The 12076-nt window shown below is 33.3% G+C and overlaps 1 protein-coding gene across 2 annotated transcripts in view; it reads right to left on the bottom strand.

Annotated features, from left to right (window-relative positions):
• LOC140447223 (acyl-CoA Delta-9 desaturase-like) overlaps window positions 1-12075 on the bottom strand; it is a 46789-nt gene extending 34714 nt beyond the window's left edge. The window contains exon 1 of one of the 2 annotated variants that reach the window (XM_072539747.1): window positions 11988-12075. In XM_072539747.1, the coding sequence (XP_072395848.1) occupies window positions 11988-12002 (15 nt within the window). In that variant the 5' untranslated portion in view covers window positions 12003-12075. Of the gene's footprint in view, window positions 1-5120; window positions 5232-11987 lie in introns of those variants that run through there. The other variant, XM_072539745.1, reaches the window with a different exon arrangement.
• Window position 12076: the final 1 nt, after the last annotated feature.

Below are 12076 nucleotides of genomic sequence, written 5' to 3'. Positions count from 1 at the left end.
TTAGAAGTTCTTTTTAAAAATATATATTTATTGGAAAGTGTACGAGTACGAGGTCTTATCGGTAATATAAAATATTAACTATTTTCCACTTTTTATTTCAATTTATGCCGTATAACAATAAGAACAATAACTTGTAAGCAATTAAAAAATAGATAATACCTAATTATACTAAAAGCATTAGCAGTTTTGCGTAGGAAAGTTTGGTACTGTTTTGTATGTCTCGTTTTTACATTTTATTTTGGAAATACCAAATATCAAAATATCATATTTTATAAATAAAAATTCGTAATAAAGAACGATTCATTTAGTTTGGACTAAAAAGTTAAAAAGGCGGACGATTTAACCAGAGTGTAGAGATAGCGGCATTTTGACAGATACTAGTGAAAAAAATACACTTGGAAATCATCTGCAGACAAAAAAAATAAAATTGTTAGAAATCAAATTTACTTCATTTTGCTTGATAACAACTTCAAGAATTACATAAAATCTACTAAAACATATCCAGAAGCTGACATTCATATAATGAATTTTAGACTACAAAGGTTTCTTAAAGTAAAAATTGAAAAAGTGTCAAAAAAATAGACATCTCACAACTGAAGAACCCTGAAAAGAAAAATGAAATAAGTATCAAGGGTATCAAAAGTGCAGAGAAGCTAAAGAAAACTGAGTGTCAACGCAATGCCTAGAAATGGTACAATTTCAGGAAAGATAAGATACCTTTAATGTCCATAAAGAAAATGACAGGTATACACAGAAAGAGACAAGAAACAATATTAAGAAATAATAATGAGATAATTATAGGTACAGAAGACAAACTGGAGAGATGGACAGAATACATTCAGACACTTTTGACGATGATATACCTTGTTCTACACCATCCACGGATGATCGAATAAATAAAAAAAGTCCAAAAATAACAAAAGAAGAAGGTATTGATGCAGTAAAAGCTCAGAAGAACGAAAAAGCCACCGGTCTAGATAATATCAATGTCGAAATACCTAAATTAATTGCAGACAACGAAAGTAAAAGCTTCGTTAATAACAGCATTATTTAACACTATATATGACACAGGTAAAATACCATCAGACTGGGTAAATTACTATTACCATTACCAAAAAGCTTTGGTAGTGGTAATGGTAATTAACCAATTACTTTGGACTAGGAACGCGAAATGAGGAGACCGCTTTGTTCAGTTCTGCCAGGAAACGTATAGTGCAATAATGAAAACCTTTTTCCAATTACCACCTCGAAGACTATACACCTGGAAATCTCCAGTTGACTGACCAAAAAAAAATGATTAGAAACCAGATTGACTACATCATCATCAACAAACGATTTCAGAATTCCGTAAACTCCGCAAAAACATATCCGGGAGCAGATGTTCCATCAGACCATAATCTTTTACTAGGACGTTTCAAACTCCACATGAAAAAAGTCTATAAAAGAAAAGCACAAAAACGTCCGGACATCCAGAAGTTGAAAGATAAAGCCACAAAAGAAGAAGTCAAAGAGAAGATCAACAACAAAATAAACAGCATAGTAATCTCAGATATTAATCAAGAAAACATAAGTGTGGATAATATGTGGAATAAAATCAAAAATATCTGTAACTCAGTGGTAGATAATAAACTTAAACCAGAAAACAATATCAAGAAACAGCCATGGATGAGACAAGAAATATTAGAGCTAATGGAAGAACAAAGAAAACACAGAAATAAGAATGAGGAAAGGTACAAAGAAATAAACAAAATCATTAAGAAAAAGATTAAAGAAGCAAAAGAATCATGGCTATAATATCAATGCATAGAAATAGAATTCCTAGAACAGAAGCATGACACTTTTAACCTAGATGAAAAAAATCAAAACGGGAGAAAACGGATCACGAAGTCATAACGTTATACTAGACAAGCACAACAATCTGCTCTACGAAAATGAGAGAATACTTGAGAGATGGAGGCAATACATGGAAGAACTATTCAAGGAAGAGCAAGAGACAAAAGTCAGTGTTTCTGGATATTCAAGACCAGAAATAACGCTCAGTGAAGTAACATATGCAATAAAAAGACTAAAAACCAACAAAGCACCTGGACCTGATAACATACAAGCTGAAATATTGAAACTATTTGAAAACAACCAACTCAAACTCCTAACGAGTCTAATGAACAAAATCTATGAAACTGCAGAATTTTCTACAGATTGGCTAGTTTCCATCTTCATCCCTCTCCCCAAAAAGGCAAAAGCCACCAGATGCTCTGATTACAGAATTATAAGCTTAATGAGCCATGCACTCAAAGACCTTCTTTCTGTTATTCACTCTCGCATATATAGAAAACTTGAAGAAAACATTAGCAGTGTTCAGTTTGGGTTTAGAAGCCGACTGGGAACGCGAGAGGCTTTATTTTCCATACAAGTATTGATACAAAGAGTTCGAGACGTAAATTGCGAAGTCTACGCATGCTTTATAGACTTTGAAAAAGCATTTGACAAGGTGCAACATCAAAAATTATTTCAGATACTGAAAGAATCTAGTATTAATGACAAAGATTTACGCCTAATTAAAAATTTATACTTACAGCAAAGGGCAACTGTACGAGTAGACAACTAAACCTCACAAGAATTTACGATAAAACGGGGAGTACGTCAGGGCTGCCTTTTATCACCGACGTTGTTCGATACTTACTCGGAAATGCTGTTCAGGGAAGCTATTGATGGTTTAAGAGAAGGTATAAAAATCAATGGTGAAATCATAAACAATTTAAGATATGTGGACGATACGGTTTTGATTGCTGATAATGCGGAGGATCTGCAAACATCAATAGACCATGTAGTGGAAGCCTGTGACAGATACGGCATGAAATTAAACTGTAAGAAGACCAAAATTCTTGAAGTAAGTAAAAATGACGTAATACAGCATCAATTCACAGCTAATAATGAACCCTCGAAAATAATCGACAAAATTACATACCTTTAATGTAGCCTAAATAAGATGTCGTATAGAAAAGACGAGAGCTGTCTTCAATCGCCTCAGGAAGATTTTATGTAATATGCACCTGAACATTGATATAAGAACACGAGTCTTGAGATGCTATGTATTTTCTACCTTTTTATATGGAGTAGAAGCCTGAACCTTGACGGAGGCAACATCCAAACGAAATTTGGTGCTAGTGGAAAATCAGAAAGATGACATAGGTGGGGCATGTAATGCGTAATGAGAAGTATATAAATAAAAGACTACATGGAAAAAATACGAAGGCATGAGAGTACCGGTACGAAACGAATACCTCTGAGAGGCGTATGACTCTGTACCAAGGTCAGAACTATGGGAGCCAATGTACAAATTAGAAATACAGACGGAACTCATAGAAGCTACAAAAGCTCTATATAAAGAAAATAATGTGTCCAATAAAGTAGGAACAAGAATCATAGGAGACTTCACCACAACAAAAGGGCCTGCGGGGTTGTTCCACATCTCCAACCCTATTCAAAATATACTTAGAGAAAGCCTTAACTACATGGAAAAGAAAATGCGAAGGCATGAGAGTACCGGTACGGAACGAATACCTATATACGTTAAGATTTGCAGACGATCAAGTACTGATTGCACAAGACCAAGAAAACCTCAGTTACATGATGCAGAAACTAGAAGAAGAATATATCAACGCTGGCCTAGATATAAACCTCGCGAAAACAGAGTACCTATCTACAAGTGAAGAAGACAGAAGATCTACAGGATTGATGACAACGTAGCAATCAAATGAAAGGATAAATTCAAATACTTGAGGTTTATAATCACGAAAAAGGCAGCAACAGAGGAAGAAATTAAACAAAGATTAGGACAAACAGGAACAGCAATCAAACAACTTAAATTAGTATAGTAAGATAGACATCAAAAAATGAAGACAAAAAAAAAGATTTTTAAAACATTAGTGCGAAGTATTATGACATATGGGGCTAAAAATTGGATTATAAACAAGAAAAACAGCAGTAAGATAGTAGCAACAGAGATGGAATGCCTGCGAAGATGCTGCAGATTAACAAGAATGGATAGGAGAAGTAATGACCAAATAAAGCAAATAACATCAATAGAAAGAGACATACTAACATATATAGAACAAAAAAGACTAAATGGTATGGACATGTAAGGAGAACTAGCGACAGCACATGGATAAATGGAATAACCGAATGGAACCCCATAGGAAAGGGGAAAAGAGGACGACCCCGAAGATCCTGGACGAACGAAGTAGACGACGCCATGTAAAGAGCGGCCTAGACGATGGAGAATGGGACAACAGAGAGAGATGGAAACCATTGAGCGAGGGAATACTATAGAATCCCTAAATATATATATATATATATATATATATATATATATATATATATATATATATATACATATTTAAAAAAAAAATAGTTCTGTCCATTAAAGGGTTAAATTTCGAAGCAATTAAAACAAAAATTGGTATAATGGTCAGCTAATAAATAAAGTGTAAAGCCGGTAAGACAAAACGGAAAGTTCAATACAGTCACTCATATTAAAGTTTTACAAATAAGTTACTAATAATAACTATGATAAAATGACTATGAAAAGTAATCGTTTTAAGTATCTAGAATCAGTTTCGCAATGGAATGATGAATGATTCCAATAAAACTGAAATGCAAATTCTATAAAACAACCAAAAGATTAGCTATGATGTGTGATACTGAATATTGGTAATTAAAAAAAGAAAGGCTAAAGAATGCATGTGACGACAGTGAGAATGCTTAGATGGATGAGTGCATAAGTTAAGATGGTTAAATGATAATCGCCCAATACGAAGAATTTCCTGATAAAGACAAGCAGAATAATTACAAATAATTTTATTTTTATTTTATGTTTTAACAATATATGAGATATAAAGTTGAGAAAAAACAAATAAAAAGCTTGATTAACAAAATATCAAAATTTTATTAAAATATTGTTAATGTGTCGTTTATTTGATTTGTTTCATTATTCTTCAGATTTTTAATGCCTAGATATAATTTTGTTTTCTATACATTTTTATCCACTTATAATACTCCTAACTTTAATTTTTTAAAAATATTGAATTTTATAACATCAGCTTAATGAAAATTATACCAACCTTTTTAACGGGCATCTTTTCGACACTCAAAACTATACAACTATATACTAAAGTATACAAAACAAAAAAAAACAAACAGTACAAGACTATACGAATATGTAGATTCAAATTTGGTTAAAGTCCAAATGTACAATGAAATTGAATAATCATAAGCAATGTATTGCTTAACAATTTTTGATGAAAATTATAAACAAGACAATATTAGATGTAAATAGAAACAATACGTTATAGTTTTTTTTAGCATCTCAGTTTCATTTTAGAACTGTTTTTAAAAATAGAATTGAAGTGCTTAATGTGGAATAATGAAAAGCCTCAAAAAGGTAAAAGTGAGGTATTTGACTTTGAATGTTAAAAATAATATTATAAAAACTAGTAACAACTTTTGTTGTTTAGTTTAGATATGTCGATGCATCATGCTCTATGAAGCTAGAATTACAACAATATTAATATAATTACTCCAATATATATAATAACGGATTGATTACGGCTGTCGCCGCTTCTCGGCCCCAATTTCCATCTTTTTCTGTCATATGCAGTCGCCTCTTCTAAGTCTCTTGCTGCCATTGCTTCATCAATATCGGTGCTCCAACTTCTCCGTAGTCGTCCTCTCTTTCTTTTTTCAAGAGGGATCCATTCCAGTACTCTTCTAGGCCATCTGTACTCTGGCATTTTTTTAACATGTCCGAACCAGATTAATTGTTTTCATTTTACGTCATCATTGATATTTCGCTCCATTTTCATTTCGTTTCATATTTGTTCGTTTCTAACTCTCTCCAGTTTCTATTTACCGCAGCTTCGTCTCAGATAATCCATTTCTGATGTCATAAGTTTGTTTCTATTAGCTTTGGTGACATATTAGCTTTGTCCCATACTTCCGAACCGTAAAATGTAATACTTCGGACTATACTACCGTAAATGTGTTTTTTGGTTTCTTATCGAATTGTTTTTTGCCAGAGAAGAGAGTTTAAGGCACGAGTCGCTGCTCTGCCCTTATTTATTCTTTCCCTGATTTCATCTGCGCTATTTCCCTTCTTGTTGAAAATGACCCCCAAATATTTGCAGGATTGCACGCCTTTGATTTTGTCGTCTTCCAAGTCTAGGTCACATATTTCATCTGTTCCCACTGAGAGATATTCACATTTTGTCATATTTATGTTTAGACCTGGCACCTCATATTCTTCTTACAGTTTTCTTACCATATAGCTAAGATCGTAGCTATCTTCGGCAATTACTACTTGGTCATCCGCAAAGAAAAGTGTATATATATAGCCTGTTTTCTTCCGCCGTTATTCCCATGTTTCTACATTTTTTTACCCATTTCACTAAGGATCTGTCAAAATAAATTTTAAATAAGTTGGGTGACAGACAGCAGCCTTGTCTTAGTCCCTATGTTGTTTGAAAAGAAGAGGTGATTTCTTGTCCCATTTTAATTCTTGCAAAGTTTTTTTTGTAGTATTTTTGAGTGGCGTTAATAAGAATTGGGTTTATTTTCAAGTTACCCATTTCTATCCATAGTTGGGAGATCGGTACACTGTCATATGCTTTTTCCAAATCTATTAAAGCTATATGAGTTTCTCTATTTCTCTGCACTCGTTTTTCCATTACAATTTTTAATGTGAAAATATTATCCATAGTGGAGCGTTCGGCCCTAAATCCTGCTTGTTCTTTGGGTTGTTTGCCTTTAATATCATTTTCTATCAGGTTTCGTTGTACTTTTGAGTATAGTCGGCCTATAGTAGCAATCACTGCGATCCCTCTATAGTTTTTAGGATCCGTCTTTGTGCCTTTCTTGTGTATTGGAGAGATATACGATTATCTCCATTCTTCTGGAACTTCTTCTCGGTTTAAGCATCTTTCGAATAATTTTTGGATCATTTCAAACAGTTTTGAGATCCATACCTAATCAACTCTGGAAGTATTCTGCCTGGGCCTGGAGATTTTCTTAATTTCATTCCCTTAACTACTTCTTTCACTTGTTCTATTGCTATTTTTATTCTTCCTTCTACTTCCACTTGTTTATTTGTCTGTTTAAACCTTTCTCTTCTCTCTGTTGATAAGTTCTCAAAATTCTCTACCCATGTGTTCTTTGATATTCTATTTATTATGACTTGGTTTTTTGTCGTTGTTGTCATCGTTTTTATAGTTCTCCAGGCTTCAGAGCTCTTTGTCCCTCCTATATGGTTGTCTAGGTATTGGAATTTTTATTCCCATGCACTATTTTTCTTTTTAACCACTTCTCGTTTTACTTCTTTATTCAAGTTTTTATATTGTTATTTTTTTTTGTTCGTCTCCCTGTTGTAATAACTTTTGATATACTTCCTTCTTTCTTTTTATCTTTTCTTCCACTTCTTTATCTCACCAATATTGTTTATCTACTCTCCGTACCTGTGGCCCTAAGGCTTCTAGCGCTGCGTCTTTCATGCAGTTTTTTATATGTTCGTATTCATCCGTCGTTGATCTGTGTGATTCCTGTAGTTTTTGTGTTAATCTCCAGGAGTAAAGTAACTGTGTCCTCCCGTTATCTATATTGTCTAAGGTGTACGTAGTTCTTTCTATTTTTTCTGTGTTCTTTGTTGATGTCTGTGTGGCTCCTGTCTACGAATGGTGTATATATTTTTCCTATTATCAGGCAATGGTCCGAGCCGCACTCTGCTGCTCTATTTTATGCTTTACGTCCTGTACTCTTAACTTCTCTAGTACTCTTCTCTCTTCTCTACTCTAGTAATGAGATAGTCGCCTACGCACTTTGGTGTATGACATGTTAAGAAGAAGAAGACTCTTAACTTAGTTTGCTGTCTTGTTATGAAATAATCTATTATCAATTTTAAAAAATTACTCCAAACTCGACAAAAAACAGACTTTATTTAAAAGAAAATGTGGCTTGTTACATTATTATATTAATAATAAATACCCAAAATCTTATTTAATCAACTAGCTCGGCGATCTCATCAGTAATATTAGGCTGACATCCTCTCGTAAACTATTGTCGAAGGGATGATACACTGAAGGGTAATAATGATCCCACATTTTCGAGTTTTTTTTTAACATCCGAATGGGCTTAATATACTTCTGTTGTAAATTAGATACAGAAAGCACATTACGACGTCCCTCCTTGACAACAGTAACGGGGTTGTAGGTACCATTCACTCTTGAATAAAAAGGAAAAAACATTGGAGACATCCAAAGATTGCTGGTCATCAGTGTAAATACTCTTTTAATGTTTTCTAAGAGTGGTTGTACATTGAGGAGATCTTCCAGCTTTATAACAGTTAAGTTAAAGGACTTCTTTTTATTAGATTCTTTTACAATTTTATGCCACTCCTGAGAGTACACAAGCGGAGCATACTTTCTATGTCCTTTTTCAATACACAGTGTATATATATATATATATATATATATATATATATAAGGGTAGCTGGTAGCACTCTTTTACAGTTACCAATAAAGAACAGACTACTTTAGGACTTGGTAACCCTGCCATACGCCAACTACTGTTTCTTTCCTAAGCTCCCCTCCGAGGAGAAAACAGGTCCAAATCCTGTACTCTATCTCATCCCCATATACCCTTTCCTTCCCACACTTCAACCAGAAGGTCGTTAAATGTTCCTGACGGAGGACAGCAGCGACCGCCAGTACCAAGATAAGACGCATAGAAAATAATCTTGGACTGGCTTATCATTAGTTTTTTACAAGCGAAGCGAAGCAGTCTTAAAAGCTAATCCAAGCTTGCTGGATTAGCAGATTTCGATCAGCAGAATTTATCTTTATACCAGCCTAAAAAGGATAAGTGCGATGTTTGTGTAACTCTTGAAACAAAGAATATTTCGCAAGTTGAGTACAATTTTCACATTCTGCTGAAAAACAAAGCACGTCAAGAAAAGGTTACTGATAAAGAATCAGATAATGACATTTTTACAATTGATCTGCAATCTTTGCTACTCTCTCCAAGGTCCGTTGTGAGCTCCCTCTATTACAAAACAAAACTTATGGCACATAATTTCAAGATTTCCGATCTAAAACAACAGCAAGGTGAATGTTTTTTGTGGAATGAAACAGAGGGTAGCAAGACAAGGAGAATGCAAACTCATTAGTTGGTAACAGCTAATGAGTTTGCAACCATAATAGTAAATTTCCTAAAAAAGAAAGTAGTAAGTAAGTAGAAAGTACCGTTCGACCTGAAGATGCTTAGCAAAGTGTAGTAAGCAAAACCGGTCGTTTTGGTGGTAAAATTAAATTAATTGTAAGTCTTATTTTATTTCTTTTTACCTATTTGAAATGGACTCACACAGACAACACATTCATAATTTGAAAAATATGAGCATTTGCAACAACTGAAGAAAAGTATACAACAGGACTACCATTTATTTTAGTTGACTAGTAATCGTAAAAACTAATTTCTTGCCAATCGGTAACAAATTTAATCATTTAAATTAGTTTTTTCGCTCTCCTGTAAAATTTTATATAATGGAGTTACGCACTATGCGAATTACATATAGCACTGATACAGTGTTAAGGTTACTAACTAGGATATAAACTAAGAATGTTTTCTTTAGTTTTAATAAACTTAATTAACAATAACCGTTTGCAAAACATGTAGTTTTTAAACCATAAGCAAGACACACAATAACTATATAAAATAGGAGAGAGTTTTTACTCTAAACTAAAAGCGTCAAAATCTCGCTTGATTTAAGTTAATACTGATTAATAAACGCAGCATCCACTCTGGGTGGATTTAAACTTCTTATAAACTACATTCAAATTATAATTGCAATGCCTACCAGGGGGTTGGTGGGGGCACAACTTCGATATTTCTATTAGTTAGTTATTTAAAACCACCTTTTGAATGTTTGCTACCCGAGATTTCCTAGGTATAAGTTGTCGGTGGATAAAAACATCTTCTGAAGGTAAAAATTATTTTACTATCAGAGGTGTAACAGCACTTGAATAAATTTCTCACAGAAATGTATGCAGATATTCCTTGAAAAAGGCATTAATATCCTGCGGAAACAATGAAAAAAAGTAAATAAAATATGTAACAATAAAACACTGAAAACTTTGTTTTCAAAACTTCCACAAAATTTATTTTAAATTCTTATCACTACAGCTGTTTCGGCTGATTGCCTTTCTCAAGTGATCTGTTTTTGGCATGCGTTTACACTTTATAGTCTCTAATGAAATAAGTTGAGGAGGGGAGAACTGTTTGTCTCAAGTTGGTCATTCAGAATTATATCTGTGTTTTTTAATTTGTTGATTTCCATAGATTCTAACAAAGATAGCTTAAGGCCTTTATTTTGAATGTGAAGAATTTTAAATTCGTCATTAAAAGAATGATTATGATCTAGAAGGTGAAGTGCGTATGTAGAATCTGTATTTCTATTATTGAAAGCCCTTTTATGTTCTGCTATTCATTTATTAAAATTTCTACCAGTTTGACTAATATAAGTTTTTGGGCAGTCACCACATTTAAGTTTGTACACACCACTGTGTAAGTGTTTTTTATGTTGGCTCTTGTTGTTTTTAATATATTTGCCTAGGTTGTTATTTGTTCTGAAAGCTGGTGTTATTCCTTTCTTTTTTATGTGTTTGGCTATTTTTGTTGATATTTTGCCTGTATATGTAATCAAACAGAAGGTACTGGGTTTTTTCTCTGGTGGTGGAAATACTAAGTTCAGGGCTTTCTTGTGTAGTTTTTGATTTAACATTTTATTAATTGTTTGTTCGTTGTATCCATTGTTTACTGCTATTTGCTTAGTGATATTTAATTCTGTCTCAAAATTGTATTTTCTATAATCAGCCGAAACAGCTGTAGTGACAAGAATTTAAAATAAATTTTGTGGAAGTTTTTTACCTACAGACATTGGTGAATAAGATAGCAGACTACAGCGAAGAATATGGACTATCTTTGAACATAAAGAAAACTAAATTTATGGTAATATCGAAATCAACACAAAATGTCCAAAATTTATATTTACACAATGAAATTATCGATCGAGTTAGCAAATACAAATATTTAGGCACTTTTATAAATGAAGACAACGATAGCTCAGCAGAAATCAAAATAAGAATAGAAAAAGCCAGATTCATATTCACTAAAATGAAGAGAGTGTTCTGCGGAAGAGATTTGAGCCTTGAAATGAAACTTCGCCTGATGAGATGTTACGTACTTTCTGTGCTGTTCTACGGAATGGAGTCATGGATGTTGAAAAAGATTGATACCAAAAAATTAGAGGCATTGAACTGTGGATGTATCGCAGAATCCTGAGAATATCATGGACCGAGAGAGTCACAAATGTCGAGGTCTTGAGAAGAATGAATAAAGAAAAGGAAATCATATTTACGATCAAAAAACGAAAACTGCAATACTTGGGACACATTACAAGAGGCGAAAGATATGAACTGTTTCGAATAATTATGCAAGGGAAAATAGCGGAAAAAAGGTCCATAGGAAGAAGACAAAACTCCGGGCTAAAGAATCTACGGGAATGGTATAGCTGTAGCAGCAACGAATTGTTTCGGTCAGCAGTTTCGAAAATACGTATAGCCCTGATGATCGCCAACCTTCGGAACGAAGATGGCACTTGAAGAAGAAGAAGAAGAAAGAAGTTTTGAAAACAAAGTTTTCAGTGTTTTATTGTTACATAAAATGAATTTCCATCAAGTAATGGTCGAATCCATCAATTAAATAAAATATGTCATAGTATCGTAGAAAAAATTTAATATAAACCTAAGCCCAAGAAATTCTAGTAAAAACTATATTAAGGTTCAAGAAGTAACTCCAAATATATTTAAAATACGCTCTGTATTTGTCACTATTGATATACCTTATATTTATTTGGCACATACCTTATATAGCAAAGTACTACTTACATCAGATATTTTCATTCCGTCGAAAATGCTTCGGAAATTCTAGAACTCCACATATTACAAGTATGCATACAAATGACGAAAAAAGAAAA

Source organism: Diabrotica undecimpunctata, chromosome 8 (assembly GCF_040954645.1).
Source record: "Diabrotica undecimpunctata isolate CICGRU chromosome 8, icDiaUnde3, whole genome shotgun sequence".
Taxonomy (NCBI): Eukaryota; Metazoa; Arthropoda; class Insecta; order Coleoptera; family Chrysomelidae; genus Diabrotica; species Diabrotica undecimpunctata.
Note: the sequence above shows the minus strand (reverse complement) of the source record. Positions and strands in the feature narration are given on the sequence as shown.